Source organism: Xiphophorus hellerii, chromosome 18 (genome assembly GCF_003331165.1).
Source record: "Xiphophorus hellerii strain 12219 chromosome 18, Xiphophorus_hellerii-4.1, whole genome shotgun sequence".
NCBI classification, from domain to species: domain Eukaryota; kingdom Metazoa; phylum Chordata; class Actinopteri; order Cyprinodontiformes; family Poeciliidae; genus Xiphophorus; species Xiphophorus hellerii.
The window spans coordinates 21,313,763-21,340,249 of record NC_045689.1 but is presented as its reverse complement, the minus strand read 5'-3'; the positions used below and the strand labels follow the sequence as shown (position 1 = coordinate 21,340,249).

Here is a 26,487-nt window from a genome sequence, read left to right as displayed (position 1 = left end):
TTTTCATTCTGTCAGTTTTTCTTTCTTCATTACAAACGCTGTAGCATTGACTTGGCTAGCATGTGCCGCGCTCTTATCCACCATCAAGTAATTTGATTTATTGCTCAGGAAAGAAATTTAAATTGTTTGAAGCATTTATCCTGAAATCATTCCTATTCTAGAAGCTCTGCTTCTACATTAAGGTTAAATACTGCGTTCTCCACATTTACTGAACCCCTGCTAAAGATGTGTAAAAATGCCTAAATCAAATGCATCTTGTATTTCACTGGGTTGATCTCACATGAAAATTTAGAAAAGTCCAACCTTCATTTAATACATTCATAAAGGGGGAGAAAAATGACTCATAAAAAAACAAACAAACAAAAGAAACAGGGTTCCTGTGCAGTTTGGGAAAAAGCTAATTTTCTTCTATAATTTGAATCTGTAAAATGCTTTGATTTTCCAGACTTTTTTCTTTCTTTCTTTGTTTTTAAAGGACACAAATCTATTAATGTTTGACTATTTTTTTATTGATTTCTACATGAACATCAAGCTTTATTGTTCACTTGCCACATCTAATTGTAATTTTAATATTCGACTCATCGGTTTAGTTTAGTTGGTGTAGTTTTATACCTACTCTGAATGCAAAATAATTAAAATATAAGTAAAAATATCATTTTACAACTTGGGTAGATTTTAAATTCAGCTTAAACTAGAGATTTTGCAAACCAAGTTAAGGTAATAAAAGTTTGCTAACTGTGCTCCACGCTACAATAAACAATCAAAAATTAATTTTGTCAATGTGGCATCACGATTTAGACTTTTATTCAAGATATTTATGGTTGATATTTTGCACCTTTATGTCCAGAATGGCATAAAAACAGATATATGTAATTGAGGATCTTGACTTCCTCTATCTCTGGGGTAGAGATAGAGGAAGTCTATCTCTAGCCGTTCTGCCGTTCTAAAGATGGCAGAACGGCTCATTTCTCTCAGCTACTCTTCAAAATGGTAAATACAAGCCATTCAAGAAAGGGAGATGCATATTTCTGTTCTTCAAGTCGGAAAATGATTACACAAAAATCAGTGTTCAACTAAACCTGCCCATATCCAGAGTCAGAGTAAAAATAAAGCTTAAAACATCTGAGAGTGAGAAACAACAAGAACCAAACAAAGCCCATCATTAGAGAAACGCAGCAAAGACGAGAGGAAATTATTTTAAGGCCTTTACACGTTTTTAAAAGGCTTGAAATTACCTGTGGAGAGCGGGCGCTGTACGTACATTTTTGATTCAAGTCATTTGTAGATTTTCAGCAAAGTGATCAACACTGTCAGCAAAGCGGGAGCTAGGGACCAGTTCTGAGGTAGCAGGCGGATTTTAGTTGAGGACATTTGGTGGAAAACACATTCACCTCTGCAGTGCCAAAGTCAAACCATAAGAGGGCGCCACTGATTTATCTACTCAGTGGGTAAAAGCAACAAAGAAAAAAAAATAAACAGCATAATGTGTATAAAGCATAAACTAGATGAATTAAGTGATATATTTATGATGTTACTAAAGATATTTTACATTTTCTGCGCCCAGTGGCTGTGTGAGCATCTGTTTAAAAGGTGGCGTTCATCCCCAGCTACATTTTAAGATGAAACTCTGGTTGGGATGTTAAGGCATTTGGTAACACGTTAACAGGACTTATGTTCTTCATGAGGTGAAGCATACAAGCTCTAATGCCAAACCTGCAGCTGAGGGGAAGAAGTTTCCTCCAGCGAGGTCAGAGGAGGTCCGGTTACATTTACAGCCCAGATCTCCGTCTCTTAAACGGTGCTGGATCCAAGCCACCAGGTCCTAACAGAGCACAGTTCTACATCTCCTTCTCCTTCTTGGCCTCCCGGGTGCTGCTCTTTAAAAAGTCGCTCCTGAGCAGCCGGCAGAAGAGGATGATGTTCATGACGGTCATGATGGCCATGCCCACGCTGCCCAGCGTGTAGGCCAGCAGGGGAATCTTGTCCCTGTTGAGCACCAGCCAGCGGGTCATCCAAGCCAGCGTGTTGATGCGGAAAACCACGTACGTGCCCAGGTTGATGATGCTGTTGACGCGGTAGAGCGTGCTCGCCGCCATGCTGGCCATGCGCAGGATCTGCCGGAGGTGGAGGAACACCGAGTTGATCTCCACCAGCAAGGCCACCACTGCGAATCCCACGTAGCGACACGACACCACGGAGAGGCCGAAGCAGGTGATGACCTACAGAGTGACACACGGACAGGCGGGGAGGAAGTCAGAGTTCCTGTTAACGTCCTGCAGGCTTTGCTTTTCTAATGTTAGTTTCACAAACTAAGAAAAGTTGGACTGAAGCACTGAAAAAAAAACAATGGGACTGTAGTGGCGATTGTTTGTCAAACCAAACATCCAATAAAAAGTTCCAACTGCCACTATGAGGTACTGGGGTCCAGATTCTTCACGCAGGCACAAAAGTTTAATGTCCAAACTTGTTGATTATCTTGGTTGCTTTTATTTTTCTTTTCAGCAAAACACTTATAACTTTCAAACATTCCTTTGTTACTCCTATCTACTTCTGTCTCTGGTGCCCTGTTGCACTGGTGCTCTGGTAAAAACCATAGGCCCCAAACCCAAATGCCTGCTGGTCCTTTACCAGGCCCCTACACTTATAGAAAGTGGATTGATCCACCTCACTTCCTGTCTTTAGAAAACAAATAAATAAGAACAAATAATAAAAACAAAAGATAAAGAGAATTGACAAATATTAACCTGCAAATAATACAAAAACTAGAAATGTAAAAATAAACTAACAAAATTCAAATACATAAAGAAATAAAGAATAAATAGCTCCAACACTCCGGCCCCTAATTGTGAATACTGTCACAATTACTTAAAAAGAAAAAGGAGCTATTCCCTCAAACATCTCCTTAATTCCTCAGGGTGATGCTTCCAGCAGCAAAAGAAGTTTGGTCACAGGTCTTTCCAAAACACTGGTCTTGGTTTGTAATCGCACAGAACGCACCAAGCCTTTTGCGTCCTGGTATACACTCAAGACTTTGGCCATCATCCATGATCCTCTTGGGGCTGTAGAGTCTGCAATTAAGACAACATCTCCAAGAGTGAGACATCTTTTAGTTCTTGTCCATTTTTGTCTTTCCTGCATCAGAGGTAAGTACTCAGAAAGCCATCTTTTCCAGAACAGCTCTGCCATGTATTGTACCTGTTTCCACCTTTTCCTGACATACAGATCCTTTTGGTTGAACAGTCCTGGTGGCAAAACTGGTTTGTTTTTCAGCAACAACAGGGACAATGATCTAAACCTTTGTATATACATTAAGAACAAACACTGAACATAAAAAGTCACATTAAACTGATAACTTAACATTTTTACGGATTAATAAAAGCTTTCAAAAGTAGCTCTGCACCAATGTTAAATGATGAATTAACTGTGATCAAGCTTTCAATCTCTCCTCAAAATGCTGAATTTGGAAAAGCTGGCTGCCTCATGGAAACCTTGGAAAAGAGACTCCTCTCTCACACACATTGTAACACCATCTTTGCTCCTAATATAAATAACTGAAGATCCCTTAAAGCAGGAAAGCCAGAAAACCGTTTGAAACTCTTTATCTGATACTTAATCACTGCTTCTGTGTTACATACTTTAAAAATTGACAATTTTATCCAGTTTTCTAACAGAAACGTTGGTCTTGCAGCTCTAGAAAATCTTCACTTTGCTCTTTGGACTGTAAAGGTTGCTGACCACTGACATGCACTATAATCATATAAAATGACTATAAAGCCTGAGCCAGACTAGATAAGAACCTTAGAAAATGCTCAAAAATAGATTTTAAAATTAGTCCTGTAATGGGGAGGAGGGCAGTAAAGTGGGGATGATGCTGTTATAAATCAGATTATTTACTTTTAAACCTCAATACAAGCACAAATTAAAGTCTTATAAAGAAGTAGCTTAAATAAGAAAAAGCTTGTATGTCTGAACTGACTGGAAGATTAAACCAACCAACATGAAATGATGGCGTTCATTTCAAAGAAAAATTTATTCTGATTAGGTTGCAATCTATGACCCTGTGATATGATCCCGATGGAGGAGGCGACTTTGCTTTTTACAGTTATGTATTGAAATCCATTGTGATTCCTCTGAAAGGTCAAAGCTCCTGCCACGCCTTTCTGCTGAACTGGGCTTATGAAAGTATGTGATGTAACGGACGGACTAACGCCAGCAGGTGGCGCCGACGCCTTGCAAACGGACGACTCCACGTTCCCTGACTGTTGCCTCAATGATGAAAAGTTGGGACAGAAACGGATTATTGACCAAGTCTGAGAGCAAACCGTTACCCGGCACCGTTACAGCAGCTCAAAATCTACATGACAGCGGTGTGTTTACGTGGAAACACAGGTCGGCCGGCTGGCTGGCCATGGGGGACGGCTTCATTCAGTGAGAACACGGCTGCTTCCAGACATCCTAACCACCTTAAGAGGGACGTTTACAGCAGGGATGAAAGCAGCGATTCAGACCTGTCACTGCAGAGTGCAGGCTGAGACATGCAGGACGACCTTTACCATGAGCTGAAAGAGCCACTTGTGCAATGCACGCGTGTCCGCTGTGACGTTACATGGCGCATGTTGATGGTTAAGCAACAGGACATGTGAGGAGCAGTAAACATCATCCCATACTGCACGTTACATTAGGGTTCAAAGGTTTGCAATTAAGCTGTGTGTCGTCTGTCCTGCACAAACCTTAAACACCTAGAGGGGGGAAATGTTGATTTACCTGCTAAGAGTGGAGAAAGTGCTGTAGAGATACAGTCACATCAATGCAAGACATACAGTACCCAGTAAAAATGTTCACACTCCTTGAACTTTTTAAAACTTTGCCATATACAAACACAAACCTTCATTTTATTTTAATTGTATGCAGTAAGACACACACAAGGAAAATTTGAACTACGAGGACGCCCGTTTTTGCAATTACAAAGTGCGCAATTAAACTGTGGCATCATTTAAGTTATATAGCACCATCCTGAGATTTAAACATCTCTTCAATCTGTAAAGGGAACATAGCAAAATATGGACAAGAGAAAACAACAACAAAAAAACTGGCAAATAGAAAGAATATTTAAATTTGCTGCCATGATGGGGGCACAGAAAGTCTTTCAAAGATTTTCTCTGGCCAACATCCTAAATTATGTGTGTGGTGGAAAACTAACACCGTATATTGCCCTAAGGGTACCGCATCATCATCCAACATGGAAGAGATGTCAGGGAGGAAGAAGTTCATCTTCCAGCAAGACAAATCGAAGGTCAGACTAAAATTCAATAAAAATTCTGTGGGAACTTAAATATTGATTATCAGTATGGCGTTTATAGTTAAGGTTTACATTGCCTGCCTGCAAGAGAATCTTGAAGATCGTCCAGTTTGTCTGGACGGCGGCGCGCGCGATCCGCGCCGAGTTACAAACATCTAGAGGTGCGCGAGGAGCTGCGACACACTGCGCATGCGGAGCGTGCCTCTGCGTACCCGCTTCAACGCGCTGCTGCTGCGTGCTGGTTCAACGCGTCAACCAGGCTTCAGGCTCCGAGTTTAAATTGATTAAGTGTCAAAATGATCCGATCGCTATCCGCGGTTCTGAACTACTTTGAATTTGTGTTGTTTCATCATTAGTGACCAGTAGCCTGATGTTTGTTGTTCTCTTGGTTTGTTGTACTTCATGTCTGTTTGATAAAACAAATGGTAAATGGACTGAACTTATACAGTATATATACAGTATATAGGTTATATAGCGCTTTTCCAGTCATGTTTGACCACTCAAAGCGCTTTACACTAGAGTCACATTCACAAAGTCGCACTCACAAATACACACACATTTATACACCGATACGCAGATCGGTAGGCAATTTGGGGTTAAGTGCCTTGCCCAGAGGCACATCGACATGTGGCAGAAGGAAGCTGGAATCGAACCTACAACCTTCCGACAACTACTCTACCATAGAGCCACAGTCGCCCTGTTGATGGATTTCAGAATGACATAGTCGCTCTATGTGGTGGTGAAACTTGTAAGCTCCGCTGTTGCGGGCATGTTTATGTTGTAAAGTTAAATTATCATGAGCTTTATTATTTGGCTATAAATGCCCGGTCATTAGCCCCGCCCCTCGGCCCGACGCCGACTTGTTCCGCTAGTGGAGCGGTCAGCAACCAATCCACGTATCAGCTTAGTATTATGTTAGGAAGGCTAAATAAAAATGCACGCCACCCATTTCAGATTTTTATTTAAGCAAAACGCCACACTTTTCCTCCCACTTCAGCTATTTGCTACTTTGTGTTGGTGTTTCATGTAAAATCACGATAAATCCCACAGAAGTTTATGTTTAAAATCTGAAACAAATACAGAAAGTTAAGGGCAGGAATAATTTTGCAGAGCAATGTATTATATGACAGTCGCATCTGCATTTGTATCAAAACACCAAGAAAAAATATAGACTCGTTTGGCACTTCCTTACACTTCAAACTCTCGTATCGTCAGCAGTCAGAGAACTGCAACCACCAAATGAAACGATCCGTCTCACGGAAATCTGCTATGCAACTCATGCACAGATGTCGGTTTTCTGCTTTTTCAAAAATAAGTGGAACCGCATCGCTGGTCAGTCAGTATCTTGTGACATTCCTCTGTGGGAGAACCAGTGGCGCTCTGAAGCAGAATCTGAGCTTCTGGCCAGGATGTTATCAGAGTGGGTGAGGAAGACAACGGCTAGTATAGTCATCTGTTGACCCAGCAACCAAACAAATCATCATTGACCACAGAAATATGTTTATCATTTGAATATTACATAGTATCTGCTTTGAAAGAGCAGGCTTGATACAGAAAGATGTGGAAAATGTTTATTTTTGGAAATAGTATAATGGAATTGGTAAAAAATAAAATAAAATAAATACAGATATGAAGGTCCTACAATGAAGCGGCTAACTAAAGGCAGAATGTGTCACTTTTTTAAAATTTGATATATATTTAACAGATATTATATTCAATTCAATTCAGGCTTCATTGTGGTTAAACACAGAATCCTAGTAAAGATAAAAATATAAGTATTTGTCTAAGTTCAACCTCAGTTTTTGTGTAATTTAATTTATTCTCTTATTTTGAGATAAAAGAAAAGCGTTTTCATCTCAGCTGAAAAAAGTTCTTCCAGTGTTTTAAAAATTATTTTATCCCTTAAAGATTTACTTTTGTTTACTATTCATTGTCACACCTACGTTTCAGATGATCAGTTCAATTTTAATTTGAGGCAAACACAACCTGAGGGAATGCAAAATGTTATTTCAAATGAGGATTTTATTCATTAAGGGGAAAAATGTCTGTCCAAACCAGCCAATGAAAATTAGGCAAATAATAAGAGAAACTGAAAATATGTAATTTTTTTCTCAACAGTTGTGATTTATCGTGGGAAAATACCTGAACAACTCCAAACATAGAGATGCAGATGAAACGATATCATCCAACCCAACCAGCAGCAGGTTACTATGGCAACAGGCAACCATAAATACACAAACATCATCACACAGCGAGGAAAATATGTCTCAGCTCATCGGTTAAGACTCCCGTTTATGAAAGGTTGACCCTCAGAGACCAAGTCCAGCACACCGACAATAAAAACATCATGCGAGGGAGGGCTGCGAGTCCAGTTATGAAAACAACGCATCCACGTGCGGTCAGGACCGAAGCAAAGGTGACGATCACACAACTATACCTCAAGAGATTTCACTCCGCTTCGTTCATTTGCAAATGCACACACAGAGGAGCTGAGGCCAAATCTCCAACCACAAAACCCAACCGGATCTAACGTCTCATCTGGTCTACGCAGATAAAACAAGACTGAAAACGAGGCTGCAAAGGTCAAACAAACCCTTATACAATCCAGAGGTAGGACGATTTGATAACACACTGAGTTGGTATATAATGTAGTTGATATGGATCAAAGCTGTTCAGGAGCAGGGTAATAAATAATGCACTTCCCATGCTTTCTTAAAAAGACTACATAACATGTTTTCCTCCTCTTTGGTGTTATCTTTGTGTAGCTTTGCCGTTTTTACTGTGGATGTTCTACAATTCAACAAATGCCAATAAACACAGATAAAGTGGCCCACAGAGATAAAAGACCCTTAACTTAAGTAATATGACACTTTTTCAAGGTCTGTACACAAGGAGAACCATAAACCTTCACCTGGAGAAAAACTATGAGGAAACGTAGCTAAAAACTGATCCTGCTGCGTTCTCGGCGAGTTCACCATTGTGGGGACAAAAATAGAGATGTCAGCACTGGTGTCAGCACCGTGTGCTGAACGGGGCTCACAGTAATCCCCCCGCGAGCCGCTGGATCCATCATGATGGGATTGATTCAGCATTAGGTGGATTTTGCAGCATGAAGCTCTGCTGAACGTGACTTTCACACAAAAGCCCCGTAACATAAGTAAACTCGGCAAACACAAGGTAGAGAATAACTGGTAAGTTAAAAAAAAAATGATGTGTGGGTTTTAAAACCCTTTTTTATAAAAGAAAATCTGAAAAGTGTGGCATGCGCTTGCATTCAGCCCCACTGAGGTTTTAGATCCACATTTTAACGCAGCTCTTTTGGGGCACGTCTCCACCAGCTTACAGACGGATACTTTTATTCTTCTCCAGAAAAACAAAGAGGCATGTTTGTTCCCTGCATCTTCCTCCCCATGGGCTCAATTAGTTCTTCCTCTAAACCCTGGTGAGGGACCTCCACTTTCAGGGGGAAAACACCTCACCAGGGACCTGAAAGTGGAGGCCTCAGTCGGGCGGTTAGCAGTTAAAGTGCATGACAGTACAAACAGAAAACACACTGACACGTATGGCTCGTTTTCAAAGGTCGCTGGGAGAAAATGTCTCTCTGAAAGGAATTTGGCAGCATGACTTGCAAAGTTGAATCTAAATGAACCCCATGATGTCTGAAACCCTGGCTGAAAAAGAGCTTCTGTATAATTGCTCACAATATGTCAGTCAGGCAAACACTAGAAGCATTTAAGCTAAGGAGCATGGTGGTGGAGGGGTGGTGATTTGGATCACATGACCCGGGCACCTTGCACACATAGAGCAAAAACTAATCCATCTAGCAAAATCTTCTGTAAATAAAACTGGCTCATACACAAGAAAATGATAAAAAAACACAATCACACAATCAATTTCCAAGAAAATACCTGAAAAAGAAAAGATGTGTCGCAACGTCCCCGTCTAAATTCACACCTGAACTTTATCGAAAGGCTGTGGCTGGACCTTAAATGCTCAGAAATCAACATCTGCAAAATAACGTTAACTGTAAAAACCAAAACAATTGAACCATGGAGTGCATTTAATTTAGTGCGTAGACAACAGAGGCCTAATTATGGTTTCAGGTTGAGACAACCTGCAGTCAAGACTCAAGGCTAAATGCTTCTTGTGGTTGCACCTGTTCAGCCACTGCTTCTCCACCTGACGAGTCATCATTCTCACATTGGAGTCCGTTGGACGCTTTTTACCGCAAGGCAGACAAAATCCCTAATCAATGACGTAAGAGTCACATGTGTGTCCCTTTGTTAACAACAGTACTTGTCTCTCACTCTTTAACAGTAACAATGATGTCAAAGAATATTTAGGAAGTCAAACCAGCTCCTCTTGTCCCCATTTGAAAATGTGTGGTTTGATGCCATCAGGGGAGATTTTCAGGTTTGGCAAGAGTCACAAGCCTTTTGTTCGACATGACAAAGGCAAATGCTGGATGATAAAGACATAGAGGAACACGCAAAGAAGCTTTCATTCCTTTTTACTAGTCCTCGTAAGTGGAAAGGGAAAAAAAACACACATACTGGCTCTTAAAGCTGTAACAGGAGCAGAGGTCAGAGGTGTCGGGGTGTGAGCAGACATGCTTCAGACAGGTGGGAGGGTGGAGCTGACGGCTGCCTCTCCCTGGTGCAAACCTATTCAATGGTCATAAAGTACTTGAGACATTTTCACATGTGGTCACGTAACAACCTCAAATGTTAATGTAATGTATTTTAGAGAGCAATAAAAGTAATGAATTACTGTGACGTGGAAGGAAGCTGACACATTTCAACAGTCTGGTGTGTGTGTGTGTGTGCGTGTGTATTCAACAGCCTTGATTTAAAAGCTTTCAGACCCGGCTTTTCTGCTCTTGTGGTTTCAAGTTTTTACCATTGTTGAAGATCTAGAGATTGAAATTTTAACCCATTTCCTTTTTAAAACAGATCAAGTTCGGACAGATTGGACGGAGAGCTTCTGTGAACATCAATTTTAAAGTCTTGCTTAAAAATCCCAACTAGATTAAGGTCTTGACTGCTCTAACACCATTCTACTGTAGACAAAGTTTTGTCCCAAGGTCACTCTGCATTTAGCTCCATCAACCTTTCCATCAAATCTAACCAGCTTCCCCTTCCCCTGCAGAAGAAAAGCATGTTTCATTGTGGGCATGGTGTGTTCAGAGTAAGCCTGTCGCAATCAATCAACTAATTGCGTGCATAAATTAAAATGAGCTTGACAATTTCCATTTTTAAAGAGCAATTTTGTTTACACAGACTTAATAATCCATTTCATTTATGGCTTCGGTTGTGTTTGGTTTTTATTTCCAGTGTTAAGACTTCTGTACAAAATTAAAGTTTACTGGTCTTTGAGAGGCTGAACTCAGAATATTATGCCTTTATAGTTATATTTTAAAAATGATCCCAAAACAACAATATAATTGTTAATTGTAATGATTTCTGTGACAATATATAGTCCATCAAAATTTGTTCTTGTGACAGGTCTAGTTTGGAGTTATAGTTTTCTGCCACAAAATAAATTTTACATCTAGACCAAAAACCTTTCTAATCTCAATTAGTTTTTCTTTCTGGTTAAAATAAAAGATTAAACGAAAATGAAAATCTTTCTTGGGTTCTCTACCAGATCATTTTACGTAGCTAAAAAATATAAGATCAATCAATCAAATTTTATTTGTATAGCACATTTCAGCAGCAAGGCATTTCAAAGTGCTATATATAAATGCTTTATTCTATATAGAATATAGAATAAAGGGGGTTGTTACATATGGTAAAATGTGAAAAAGTTCATTATTTTATGGTTTATTTAGAAGATGTGAAAGATGTGATAGGATTAACTATGGCACAGGAATACAAAATACACATAAATCACTGCTGGGAAAACTGTGAACTTAAATGCATAGTGACTAGGTTTTACATTTGTGCGTGCATACAATGAATGGATTGATTTATTCAGGGCACTAATGCACTTCGCATCGGCTTTCTGCCAGGTTGTTCTCAGCACATTACACCGCTACAGTTACAGGACAGACACAGACATGAAACTGTCCAGTGAAAGTAATGAAAAGAAAAGCAGTAGGAAACTCTGTACAGAGATGTCAGCCATATGGTGACTGTAGGCGGACAATGGGGACGATTGGCCGGCGGTAGGGTCTGACAAAACGACTCTGCAAGAGAAAAATGAAGAGAAGGAGGTAGGAAACACCAGCAAAGATGACACACAGAGCAAGTCCAAAGTTCCAGAAGAGACAAGAGGTTATCTTGGGGTCTTAAATGCTGTCATGAGGCCAGTCAGATGACTGCTGCACAACAGGCCCCTTCAGAGCCTCTCCGTCACACACATCTGGTGAAAACCTCAACGAACGTACACAAAAACACTGTTACTACAATAAACACGGTTGATTAGAACTGCGTGGCTTTTCATTTAGAGGAGCGAACCGGCTAATCAGATGAAGGCAAAGCATTATTTTTAGTCTTCCTGCTGCAGGGCGTCTATGACTGAATGGTGACTTTTTTATGAATGAAGCAGAAAGGAAGTGAGTGTGAAAAAAAACCCCTCAAATATTTCATCACTTGTTATGAAAGTCGAGAGATGCATCTGGACAAAGACTCGTACCAGCAACAAAGCTCTTGACACCAGATGAGGCTCGTCTCACTCCATCACATGCTTCACACACATTTTTCATGTTAAAACTCCAGATGTTTCGATCGACAAAATGGAAGGATATTAAACCACCAAGGTCTGACAGATGAAGAGGCAGATGTTTAGTACTATTATACAATTAATATAAGCTTTTTTTTAAAAAAAAAAATCAAATACAACAAGCTGAATTTGTCAGGACAGTACTGTGGTAAACACCATTCATATTTCTTTTCTTGGCAGGCTATTTATAACTTCAAGTTGATTTATTGTGAGGAAATTCCTGTTTGATAGTTTATATGTTGTTTGGGACACGCTGTTCCATGATGCTTATTCAGTAAAAGAAAAAAACAGCTATTTGTTGCATCTCTAATAAAAGGGTTATCCATCAATTATAAAAACTTTAAAAGTAGCACACTGCATGCATGCAACATAGTTCTAGCTTACATACTTTAGATCAACATTAGACTCTTTCTTCTTTTGCTCTTTCCTTTGGTTTGTTAATTTGTTTGCATTTCCTTTTAATTCCTGTAAAGCACTTTGTATTGCCTTGTTGCTGAAAATGTGCTATATACCTTTCTGACTATGGAGGTGGCACTTTTATGAAGGAATTCAGTTTTTAAGCTTTATACCGCCCAAACTTGGAGTAAACATTATACTGTAGTTTTTAACTCATAGACTCAGAATGGGTTTTTTCAGATATAAACAAACTGTGACTTTTTTTTTTCTCTGCCAACTACATAATTTTGATGTGAGGTTATTCCTGCATTGTGCTCTGACTTACTGGCACACCCATCGACACTCCTTTAAACTACCTGCTGTGACACCGGTTCATCCTGCAGCTGCTGGATTTTGTCCAAGTATGTTTCACATCTCTTATGTCTCGGTTCGCTGTCATCAGGTGTGGCGCCATGCTAAAACACACCCACAGTTTTCCAATCCCACTAATGGGTGGATGGAGGTATCCACACGGCTTTCCTAGTTGCTATGCCAACCAGTAACAAATAAAACCTCCATTCTTTAACTTTTTGTTGTCTTTTAGGCTGGTGTGGCTCCTGGTTTGCAGGACTCTGTTCAGCTCATTCTGCCTCCTGACCATTTTGTATTTTTGAATTTTTATTTGTTTGGCGCCAGACTTTTTCCTGCATGAGAAGGAGCTGTCTTCTGTGTGACACTGTGTACATCAGTTCTCAAACGCCCTGAGGGTATTTCACTTGTTCTTTGAAAACCGATGACTGAAAGAATTCTTTTGACATCTGCTAATTGCAGAAACATCCATTAGCAGGACGTCACTAAGATCAACTCATCTACATGGGCATCAGAGCCTCTGGCAAAGAGTACTAATAAACTAGTCAGGTTGTGAGGGGTGCTAGTGCCTAGCAACGGGCGAGAAGCGGGCTACACCCTGGACAGGTCGCCAGTCCATCGCAGGGCGAAGAACATACAACTTCAAATAAAATCCGCCAAAAATAATATCAAATTAAATCATGTACCAAAATGAATAAACTGGTTGTCAATGCTTAGGTATGTGGGTAAAATGTTGTTTGATTACAAGTACAAAACTGAAGTAGGTTGAGATGAAATGTCACAGGTCCAAAATGCAAGTATGAATGGACTAATTGACTTGAGCACCTTTGGGACGCATTGGTCTGTGTGTTTTAGTGAGTATGAGAGATAATTTAAGGTTAATTTAAGAAAATTTAAGGTTAAAGACACTGACACTTGTACTTTACTGTCCAACAAATTACTAAGTTATGGTTTTAAATTATCTTTCAAATTCCCATGCAGTCACTTATGCTTCTAATTCCCACTTGTGTTCATCTGATCATAAAAGCCTTTTTACAATAAAATGTCCAGTTTGGTTACTTTATTGTAAAAGTTTGATTTGCACAAAACTGACCAAATCAAAGAAGCTTAAACCTCGAAAAGCTTTCCCATCAGCAGAAACAATAAATATGTGCTTATTTTTATTTTTGATCCTTGGGACAACCACAAAATGTTTCTTACCCCACGAAACACTGAACCAGCAAATTGCTCAATGTGACACAATATGAGAAGAAGAAAAAAACACATTTTCACCCAAACCAGATGCAGAGATGTATGTAGTATTTATAGGGATGGGAGACGCTGCAGAGTAGGTGTTCGGGTAAGAAGGAGAGAAAATGTTTGGAAGCCTGACCAGGACCCGAGGGTGGAGAACAATACAGCATGTGTTGCATATGGTGGTAGATGGGCGGGGCGAGGCACATTCTACGTCTCTTATATGAGTTTGTTGGCGTGTGAGAGGCAGAAATGTGCATTGTTTTCAGCTGAAGCAAATTTCTCAAATCCCTTTTAGCATTTTCAGTCATTGAATGTTTTTCTTAGTCTGCTTAAAGACCGTGCAGCTGGGTTAATATTTAAAGACGTGCATCTGTTATCTTCCCTTGTTTCATAAAGCTTTGTTTGAAGACAATGGTACACAAATGCAAAGAGAGTGATCCTGTCCAACAGTGTAGCAATCAGAATTGTTTTCTGAGTGCCAAAGAGAAACCCAACAGATTTATTTTCACAATTGGTTAACATTTGGAATGTGGATATTGATATAAATAGCTAGAGAGAGAGAGAGAGAGAGAAAGAAAGAAAGAAAGAAAAGCCCCCAGAAAACTGAGAAACCACCATGACAAACAACATATGTAACAACAACACTGAAAAGTGTACGGTACTCATTAATTCAAGATTTTTTTAGTGGCAACCGCAGACCAAGATAGATTTTATCTGTAAACTCCTGAATCCAAACACCTGTGGGTGTTTAAGGTTCATAATGGAGGATGTATAAGTCTTAATTAGACAAACTGCTTTTTAAAAAAAATTATTTTATCTCCTTTTCCACTTCATCTTCTCAGACTTAAATTGATTTAAAGATGCATGTACACCAGGTTTTTCCTAATTTAAAAAAAAAATACTAACATTTAACAACATATTGTTCCTATATGATTTTAACTCTGTTCAATAAAATGCCAAAGATGGTGCAGTTTTCTCTGGTTGTAAGAGCAGAGCGGCTTGAAGAACCACTGTTGTGAGAGTGACAAGCTGCTTCTTTCATTGTTGTTTCTGCTGCTTGGCTTAATATGTCTTTCTTTTAGGTGCTCGAGTCAAGTCAGCTCAATCTGCTGTTTGTATTATTCATATTTCAACTAGAACAACAAAAAGGAGCTCCCAGCAGCTTGTGATATGTTGACACAATGTGGTGAAGAAACCTTCATTCCAAGAGGTGTGGCTCACCACAATGTGGGTCAACAAGGAGGAGCTACAACTCCCATAGTATGTAGACAGCTGGAAATATATGGATGTGCAGGACAGCAAAAACTAACACATAAAACTAACACATAAATACTAAATGAATAGCTGGAGATGCCAAGATGATGCAGAGTGCTGTGCAAAGAAAAGAATAAAAATTATTACTGTAAATCACTGAGATTGTAAAGTTTGTCTGCTTTAGAGTGAAATATAGAGATGAAAAATCACTCAAGATTGAAGAAGAAGCACCTAAAGTTATTTAACTCCAGTTCCAAAGAAGGTTTAAGCTCAGCACATTTAATGCTCCAATGGTTTCCCCAGAATTAAACATAAAATGCCCCCAAAATTATTGAGGCCCTTCAGGACAAGCATCTTTAATGCTAAGTAAAGCCTCTATTAGGTGTTAATACCTACAAATCATGGTCCACTCCTCACACAAACGACTCCAGTTTGTTAATTATATAATTATATAGCCGTCTTATTTCTTTACTTCAACCCATGACTGGCCTCTCTAGTATCTACTAGGACTTCCTCCTGAACCAATGATGCTTCAGCTTTCTCACAGATAACTGGCATTTTCCCCTAAGACAGCCTGATACTTGACTGAATCTCTCTTGCTCCTCACAGGTTGCAGGTTCCCCAGTGCCAGAGAAAGCAAAGCAGACCCATAGCATCACACAGCCACAGCCGTGCTTCACTGTGGGTCTGCTGTTCAGAGTATTCTTCAATGTTTCTCCACTTTGGCTCATTTATAAGCCAAAGTGGAACATTCAAGGTGTTTGCTGTATGTATGAAAACTTTTTCCTTTCTGTGCAGCGAACTCTTCTGTAACTCAATGATTATTATTTTGAGCCATATTTGTAACATGCAATAAAATGTTACTGTCAAACCTTTACTATTTAAAGTATGTATGAAGTCTTGAATTTCACTAAAATCCTATTATATGTTTTATCTATGTAAGGTTCTAATTTTATGCTTCCTTTCATAAATTTGGTTGTGTCTTCCATTGTTTTTATTACATTTGATTGTTTTAAATGTGCAACAAAATGGACAATTTCATCTGTTTGTATAATTAGTTTATCATTTGGATTTTGCCAGCAAGCCTAGTTTTAATTTTAGGGGGAACTGCAAATGGGAAAGAAAATGAACAAGAAACGTTTGAAGTTCCGGTTAATATTCTTGTCAATGCAAGGAAAACAATGATAGCATCACTTGATACATTGTACAAATATAATCAGTTAGCAAATATAAAGACTAAAGACCAAATAAGCCTTTAAAAAATTTAATATTGTGAAAAGTAGTGTTTTTTTTTTTTTATTTTGCAGGGCATAGCACGAAAGCAGGAGAAGAGGCAATAAAAAAAACGTTAGACCCATTCTCGTTAATCTGGTTTCTCGGGTAGAAATGTGAGCAGGTTCTGACTTCCAGTTAACAAACCAACAAGGTGCTTCCAAGCATGCAATTCCCCGATAGCTACATGGGATAGCTTTACACTCCTCACACAAAGAAAAAAATAGAAATCTACTTTCATTCCCTGTAAACAGAAATGCGTTGCATTCATACCTGAGGCCGGTGTTGAGCAGAAGAAGCAGATAAAAATGAGTTTATTGATAAAAAAATAAATAAAACACCTAAGATTGTTTCTAGATTACGAACACATGATCAGCTGGATTCTTAAAATGCATTTGCTTTGACATCACCGCATACCATTTACCCAGGAAGAAGAGCAGAACACAAAAACAAATCTAAAAATGTCATGACGATGGCACCTTTGAGTATCTGAACAAGATTTAAGAAAACAGCATGACTTAAGAAAACAGCATGACTAAATAAAACTTATTCTAACTATGTCATAATTCCCAGAAGTTGTGCATCATAAATCACTCTTGGAAAATACATGGCTTTTCAGAAGAAATTAGTCTTTTCCCTCGGGTATTTCAAAATATCTTGTTTTTTTTTTTATTTTAGATGATGTTAAAAAAAAGCTACTTTTGCAATCAAATGTAGCCAGTCCCAAAAACTAATGTAATTCTAAATTAAGTTGAAGTATTACAAGACTAGTAATCAGTATCTTACAGCCTGTAACCTGCTTTAGCTTCGGAGTAGATGAGGCAGGCATGAGAAGCCATTGACCTAATTAACCCAGAGTCCAGATTTGACTGCTTTAGCAACACATATGCAAACATACAACATATCCTAATATAGATGTTACTGTGAGATGTCCAATCGTTGCCTGGAAGCAGGAAAACAGAGAGCGGAGGGACGAAACCGATTTGTGCCGTTTCTACATGATTCGATTTTCAAAAATAAGAAAATTAGATATAGCTGCTGATACTCACTTGCTTTCTCTTCTCTGTAATTGGCCCCTGCATGGAATCGCTCTTCCTACATTTTTGTTTTATTTACAAGCTCAGTATTTACAGGAAGAAACTCAGTGCTATTTTTTACCCACTGTACTACGAGGCCAGGTTTCCACCCCAAACATTTCTGTGCTTAAATGGCATGTATGTGATAAACCAAAAGAAAGTACGGGTTCAACAAAAATCATATGACGTTTTCCACAGGTTTTGTATGACCTGGGTGCATCCAAATCTGTTAAAGCATCTATCTTTTTAATTCAAATACATCATGTTTAGTTTATTGTTGAGCAGGTAAAAAATAAATAAATCAATAAATATTTTTGTGGTTTTATTGTTTGGCTTACAGGTGCTTTTGACTTGATACTTTTTGGCCCACTTGACAAAAAGTTTTGATACACTAGAATGTTCATTGTGTCATGATGGCCCAATCAAAGTCCAGATTCAAATTCATTCCTGAAAATCTGAGGTAAAAATCTAAAACTTGCATTAAATGAGCCTCACCATCCAGCTGACTAAACCTGGAGATGTCTTCTAAAAGAAGATGGAAAACATTTTAGGCTCTAAATGTGCAAAGCTGGTAAAGACGTACCAGAAAATACATCAAAACATGGTATTTATATCTATTTCACAATGTTCACAATATATTTTGAATTAGTCATTTGTGTTGAAAATATATTTTAAAATATATCAAAGTTTGTGTTTTGGCACTGCATTCTGAATGAATCAACTTTATTGTTTCAAGTCTTTATTCTATAAGCATCATCACTTCATAGCAGGAAGCATTTATCTGGCTTATGTTTGCTTTATTTATATTACCTATATATTTTTATAATACTGCACTTAATTTTGTTATTCTATGAACCATGAGAGTCTGATTTGTTTGCCAAAAATTAGATTTTTGCAAGACATACATTATTTAAAGAAAAGGTCCCTAACCTAAACATATGCTTTCCAATATGGGAGGTAAAGCCGTGAGAAGAAGAAACACTATTTCTGTTTTCAGGTCTTCCTGTTTCCTAAATGAAGCACAGCGTTATGCTACACAGGAGCTGAGAAAAAGAAAAAAAAAAAAAACTTTCCATGGAATATTCGACTGCTATTTCTCCTGGACTGCAATAACAGCGATCAGCAAATCTCGCCTCAGACCGCATGCTGGTTCAGTGTTTGCTTGTAAAAAAAAAAGCCAAACTCTGAGGAGATTTCAGACATGAAGATTCAGCACAGCTATCGGTACATGCCAATTACAGCAAACAACGTAAACAGGGAGTTTAAAGGCCCTATTTACATTATGGGATTACAGTTACACGATCCGGTACAAACAGGAAGTGGCCATGAGCAGAAGTCAGCCGAAGCTTTAAGGTACTAAGATTGCTGCCTTTACAATGCAGCAGCAGTTTAATAAACCATATACCTCAATGGGACACAATGTTCCAACAGTATGAAACAGAAGTGGGAGCAAACCTTTGCAGCTTGTGCTGATTGTTTATACGTCAGCAAAGTCAATTTATTAGACAAAAAGTAAAGAATTTTCCACTGCTGACACAGATCCTAACATTTTTCTTTCACCACCAAATTTTCCAGGTCAGCTTGGCTGCTGACTTCATGACAAGCTGGTTTTTAATTTGTTTTGGTGTGAACTATTGGAAATTAATTAATGGATGTCTGGGTGTAACTTACCAAATGTATAACAAATGCATGCAAAGCAAAAAAGTTTTTGTTTTTAAAGCATAAAAAAATGAAGTCGATCCACATCTAGTCATGCACAACATTCATGGAAATGCGTTCACACTGAAATCCAGCAGTTGACCTTGCAGGAAAGCATGAATGAGAGATGGTACAAAAGGGTAACAAAGAGGGTAAAGAGAGACAGAGGGAGCTCTCTGAGAAGCTCACAGAGCCATGAGAGACGAGTCTCCATCCCTCCCACGCTCTAGTGACAATCTGAAGCCAGCTGGCCGCGCCAAAAAAGCTCATTCACAAGTCTCCCCGGAAGTCGGGGCGAGGAGGGTCCAGACTTTCAGAGAAAAGCAAGAAAGCAATCTTCTCTGTGAATCTGTCAAGTTTTACAAGGGCATTGCAGGGCCAGTTTTCCAAAAAAAAACAAAAAAAACCCCACATGGTTTGTTTTCCAAACAAAGTTGAAGTTGAGTGAACTACACTCAACTTCACCAGCAGGGATTTTTCAGGCATCAGATTGATTTAGCTGAAACTTACAGCAAAATTATAGTGCATACATTTTAATGGCAGGAAGCTGCAGATTCCACACCAAACTGATCTCCTACCTGAACTGGTCAAACATTCCCATGATCTTTATACTTGCACCGCAGTCAGAAACGCGTGTATCTAAGCAGAATCTAACCTTATCTTCCTGATATCTTATCTGATTTCTTTTGATTCTTCCTTGATGAAATACAAGGAAGTAATGTGTTTGAGGATTTGCTCTAAAAAAAAACAAACATCTGCAGGTCTTCCTCTATTTCACTCAAATGCGAAGCTTACAAACCCATGACATCATCTGAACTTCACCAAACTGCTTAGAGCCACATTATTCTAACTGTATGTAAACTTCTGACTCTGGAAAAAAAAAACAATTACTAAATGTATATATAAAAAGACTGTCATGTTTTTGTGGCTTTTAGAAAATGGTAATAAATTTGCTATTCTTAGCTGATCTAAAACATAAACTTAAGTCTTATTAAATGTCGGACTTGCATCTTTTTATACAGTGAATGTTAATATGTAAGGACCAAATCATTGTTCACCAAATGAAACTCATCATTTTGCAGTTTTGGTGTTTTATTAACTCACTATTGGGTCCAAGCAACAAGAAGGGAAGAAAGGAGGACAAATTAAAGAAGAGGAGCAGAAAAAAGATGCAAAAAGGGGATGAAGTGAATGAAGGCAGAAAGTTCAGACAGAAGGATGTACACACAAGTAAGGAAAGAAAGGAACGAAATGGGTGAGGATAAAAGGAAAGAAGGAGACGAGGCAGTAAAGCACAAACACAAGGAAGGAAGGAAAAACTTTTTTGAGTGGCGATAACTGCACAGCAACAGCAGAATCAAGTTCGACATGGCCTTGGATGTAGGTCACAAAACCAAGAGGTGGAAAAGTAAATTCACACAAAATCCTTGCCTTAGGTCATTTCCACAGTTATTTTCCTCAGTGTAACCCAAATCCTCCACCAGGAAAATATCTAAAATGTCAACATGGCAGTGTGCTGAGGAGCCGCCATGTGACAAAAACGGCTGACTTTCTCTGGAATCTGATAACTAAAGAGTGGTTAGAGTAATGGCAAAAACTGGGTGAGGCTGGGTGGAGTTTAATGTTCTGAGTGTGAGAAAAGAGACTGACTGGGTTGAGGGGGGCGGTTGGTCACACCGCGGAGAGACTGTCTTTTTGTTCCTAGAATATTGTTGTTTTTACACTGCTTCTGTCAAGAGCGGCATTATCTAATTTACACACTGGGTAATTGCACAATGTTGAAACAATAAGGGTGACCAGTGAAAAATATATTGCAACAGCATAAGGCATTTTATCCCAAGTTATTTCTCAATGGCTAAAAGACCTACCACGATGTGGTGGAAGAGAAGCTCCCAGGACTGAATCAGCTTCTGGTTGCACACCATGTCAAGGAAGTCATAGATGAAGTAACCTGTTGGGACAGAGAAAGTTCGGTCAAGGTTAACGCCATCAAAGCAATTCAGAAGAAAACCAAAAACACAACAAGTTGTTTTGACACAGGCAGCTTTGAGCTAATCGAGTGCATTGGGAGGCTGTTAGGGGGGCTGCTTTCATGACGGCAGCGATGGCAACCAGGAGACTTCCTAGAGAGAGGCTATTCATATCCACCACCCGCTTCTCGCCACCAACTGTATCCATGGAGACAGCTTTTACGAATACCGGGGTAAAAAAAAAAGAGGAATTGGTGTTAAGAGGGGCAGGGAGGAATGAAGGGACTGAAGGCTTCGGTGACAGGGAAAATTTGACAATTTTAGCGTGACGTGGCCAAAAAGATTACGAGAAAAACCCAAGAAAAAACAACACAGCCACCTGATGCCACAGAGGTCGCATGTTTCTGCTACCTTTGGACAGCAGTTAAAACGGTGTCCAATGTATGCCATAGTATTAAAAATGCATGTTTTAAAAATGACCTTTGGCTTAAATTCCTGCCAATGAGATGCAAGATAAATATATAAGCACTGTAGTTTTAATAATGAGTCCTGCTTACCTTTACTATTAAAAACAACACATCTACTTCAAAGTCGTAAAAGGACTTGATTTTCCACAAAAATCCTAATTTCTTTATATTACGAAACATGAAACACTGTTTTTCCAATACGGCCACATGCATAGCAAGATTTAAAAAAACAAAAACAAACTATGGGAGAACAGCTTGAGGTAACCTTGTTTGGAAACCAAGGCTATGTTAACACTGCAGCAACCTGTAGCTGATCTTTTCATGACTTTCTGAACAGCACAAGTGAGATTCTTTTTGAATGCAACCCAAATCCGATACGTATCCGATTCAAATGGGACCAAACGTCCAGGTTGCATTCATCCGAACTGATACTCGACAAATGTCACTATTCTGCGTCCTGATACAAGCGGGAAGAAAAACAACAACCATGACGGACTATAATGAGGATTAAGTTGTTAACGTGCTGCTCCGGTCGGACAACAACTTCAAATATGTACGTTATGCTCCACTGTTAGCCTCCATGTTAACGTCCACAAACACTGAGCACTTCTTCTTTTTATGGCGGTTGGTAAAACACTGAGAACGCTGACTCTATTGCGCCCTCTACTGCGCATGCGGGACACTTTCAGGTCGTTTGCCCGTTCACACTGGAGGACACATACAGGTTGCATGTGTTTGGAAGTGTGAACCGTCACGGCAAAAAAAAAAAAAGAAAAGAAATTTGACAAAAAATCGGAATTGGGTCACTTCGAGGTGCAGTGTGAACGCAACCAAAGTTAGCAAGAAGCTAAAAGAGTTACAGTGCCTTCTGGCTCAGTATCTAGAAAATTTGGCTAATGAACAAGCTAACATTAGCTTGTCAAGCTTCCGACATTACTTTTCAAAGATAGGACAGTAAATATTTTTTTTTACATTTACTTTGTAGCTACAGCTAAATTTAAACAATATTTATTTCTATTTGACTTCGGGAAAACATAGCTTTAAGCCCCTGCACTGATTATGAATTTCATCATGGAATTTAACCTTTGGAGTTTAATTTGGAATAAAACTTTGTTCCTAAAAATATCCACAGCTAACAATCACTCAAAGTTAGAAATATTACATTATAAAAGAATAATGATTAAATAAAGTCATATTGTTTTTGTTCACAATCATCACACTGAGCCACATGTCATGAGAGTCTTTCACTTTTTTCTTTTAAAAAAAAAAAAAAAAAGTCATATCTGACCTATATTTAAACAGAGCCTGCAGGTGTGGCTACATACAAGTGAGATAGAAAAACAGACATCAAATTTGTCTTCTCAAAGGTGGAAATTTCTTTTTGTGCAATCTGGGATTGAAGCCAAACTACAGCTTACTTTGTATGCAGGGCAACCCTGCATGTAACAGATAAGGTGGAGTAAAATAGATAAATGAAGCAGCTTTTATTTTCCTTTTCATGAAACTTGAGATTTCTTTAGTGGTCAACATATTTACACAAGAACCAGGTGCACATAATCGGGGCTTTTCTTCCTTAAATAGGTTAGTCAAAACCACATGGGTCCAGGCAGATAAATGACTCGTCTGATGACTGCTGGAATGACGGGGAAATCTGATTAGGACATCAGCCTTTCACCAACTGTGCAACCAATGTTTTTCTATTTCTCCAAGTATGAATAAAGTTGCCTTTTCACTGCATCACATGTACTTTAACTTAGACCATTTATAAAGTTACATCCATGCGCACCATGTGATTCTGCTGGTATAAATTTTGCACAGTCTCCAGGTTGTACTGTGTTAGTTTGGCTTGTTTTTCTCTCAACTCACTGCCGTACAAACAAACAAAAAAAGAGAGAGAAAATCAGCCTGCTTGGACAAATCCGGCACCATTTCTTACCGGTTTGATATCAATAGTTTTATGTAATTCAACACCCTACTCAATGTATACTAATTCCAATTAATATCTACCAGCTTCAGGTTGCTTATTATTAACTGAAAGGAAAGGTGGCAATGTGTCTCAAATAAATCTAATATACAAAGACATAGTCACTAAGTTATTTTGCTTTGATATAAGGTTCTCATATTTCAAAAGGATTTATGGATAAAAAGCGGGATTAGGATCCCAATAAAAATGAGCACTAAGATAAAAGTTTCAAAGAAAAAAAACACAATTAAATAAAAGACAGATTTGAGTTTTATTATTTATCATAAGTAAAACATAACATAAGTAAAAAATTAATAATTGATTACTTTTCTTATTTGTTAAATATTAATGTATTAATCAAAGGTAATAAATTAATATTATTGATTTATGATATGATTTGATTTATTGGTGTTATTTATAGTTTATCAATAAATCCATAAATTACTAAAAGAGATGATTGTTGGAGAATAAAAATCAAACCATCTATAGATACTTTGCTGTGATACAGAGAGGCAGCTCTGTAACTTTTTGACTGTTTTTGAAAAAATAAATGTTTTACTAACATTTTAAGAAGAAATTTGACGCAATGTTTGTTGCTAATTGTAGTTTTTAAAGAGAAGCTGGAATCAGCCAAACAGGAATCAGTAGGTCAGAGATTCAAGGAATATTGTTGATCGGTAACCGGCCAGAAAATCTCTTGACCTCTGCCCTTCCACTTCTTATACATATTGAAAAATCAACAATGGTCGGGACATTTTGTCCTAAGTATTGGACGAAGTCCCCACTCTCCAGAAGGAGAAGTCTTTATTTTTGTGAACTGAGAAGTTTTCCGCTTGATGAAAACATTTAAGCAAATATGCAAGAAGAAAAAAATAGAGTTTTCAGGATCATGCCACTTTTCTGATGGGAAGAGTCAAGAGAAGCACTTGTGTAGCAGCTGGTGGGTGGCAGCTCTATTCTGTTACTGTCTCTGAAGCAGACAGCCTGCATTGTTGGACTGACTTTTTGTATCCCGACGCAATCACTGGCACGGTGACATCACGAGTGTATGTGTTTACGCCTGTTGCCTGGTACAGATCATAATGACCGTTACTGAGCTTCACATACCAACACAACATTACAGCTCCTTGTTGTTCCCGCTTCCAGCAAGCAGGGCTGGGCGTCCTAAAGGAACGTCAAGCATCCGGAGAATCTTCAAGAGCCCTTTATGTACAAAATGAATCCTCCAAACAATTGTTTATTTAACAGAGAAAAAAATATTTGCTCTTAGATGGTTATAAATAATAATGAGAGAAAGAAGAAAAACAGGGCAAGTTGATATTTTAGGAAATAGTTGGACATGCGCTCCTAGGTTTGAGGAATTTTAATAAACTTAGACAAAATTTAATTGCACTAAAGTTCGAGAACAGGTTGTAATATTCACTATTGAAAACAACCAGGGAAGTTTAGAAAAAAATTGTCTGGAAGGAGAGTTATCAAAAAGAAAACCTGCATGATTACCATCGAGACGCTGAGAGTTTTCTTTTGAAGACTGCTCACTACATGTCCTAGACGGACTGCAAAGGTATTTACGCTTAGAGAGGTTATTCCTCGTTACAGATGCATAGTTTATTTAGAAGTTGCTTTATATGCTTTCATGATGCATCAAAACAATGATTGTCTTACAGTGTGCAGCACCGTGCAAACACATTTTCCCCTTGAAACACAAACCTTAATGTCTGTTAAATGGGATTTCATGTAGTAAGTAGACCAACACAAAGTAGGAAAATAGAAGTGCTTTTTGCTACATCCCCACAGCATGGTGGTGCCACCATTATGCTTTGCTGTGGAAATGGTTTGTTTAAAGTGATATACAGTGTTTGGTTTAATTTTGAAGCTATGGCAAAAAGTTGTTTTTTCCTCATCTGACAAAAAACATCCTTTCTGTGAACCCTTACTGCACCACTGCTGCTGAGAATCTAATATTCTCCTTCAATAGATGATACACTTGGCCTTTCTGTGTTTCACCCATCTCTCTCTCCTGGTAGACAAAACTTTAGCTATTACTAACTGCATGAACTCTTTTCATCCTACAACACTTGAAAACTGGCTTGTAAAGGAGCTGCCACTGAGATGAACTCTTTACTTGTTGTTTAATTACATAGAAAATACTTCTAGATCAGCACATCTGTGTTTCTTATTGGGTGTGTGTGAGGGTTTTTTTTTTGTAAACTGGGGGTTTCCTCTCTACTGTCGACACAAACATGATAAGTATGGGGGATTGCTGCAAAGTCAACCACAATATGAAAGCCAGTGTCGAGTCCACTTGTCAACACAAGTGTCTCCAGAAGGAGTGAATGTTGTAAACTCTGTCATTTGTACCAATGGTTTCCTTAGATTTGCCATTTTTAAATAAAATGAACTTGCAATCAAAGAATACATGTAATCTTCTTGCAATCCATCTTTGTGATTGGATTGAATTGATTTCTTTTTGTAACGTGCCTTGAGATGATGTTTGTTATGAAATGGTACTAAATAAATACACTGAATTATTTTAACTTAAAAAAAAAAAACAAGGTTGGAAAACCACGTATGATTGCCCTTCCACTTCACATTTGTGTTCTGCTTAAATGTGAAGTTGTAGATTTTTGTAGATTTGTACCTCTATTTGTAGAGGTATTTGTACATTAGAGGTACAAATGGACGGTTATTAGGGCTGTGCAGTGCCAACACATTCAACGGGCCCTACGACCAAACCACATTTGAATGAAACCATCAGCTGGCTGCTGTGCTCATACTCTGCAGA

General features: G+C 38.5%; 1 protein-coding gene across 1 annotated transcript in view; it reads right to left on the bottom strand.

Annotated features, from left to right (window-relative positions):
* Positions 1-1,034: 1,034 nt before the first annotated feature.
* tlcd2 (TLC domain containing 2) overlaps positions 1,035-26,487 on the bottom strand; it is a 28,270-nt gene continuing 2,817 nt past the window's right edge. The window contains exons 3-4 of the mRNA XM_032545990.1: positions 21,171-21,253; positions 1,035-2,219 (exon numbers count right to left, since the gene is read on the bottom strand). Coding sequence (XP_032401881.1) covers positions 1,839-2,219; positions 21,171-21,253 — 464 coding nt within the window. The 3' untranslated portion in view covers positions 1,035-1,838. The remainder of the gene's footprint in view (positions 2,220-21,170; positions 21,254-26,487) is intronic.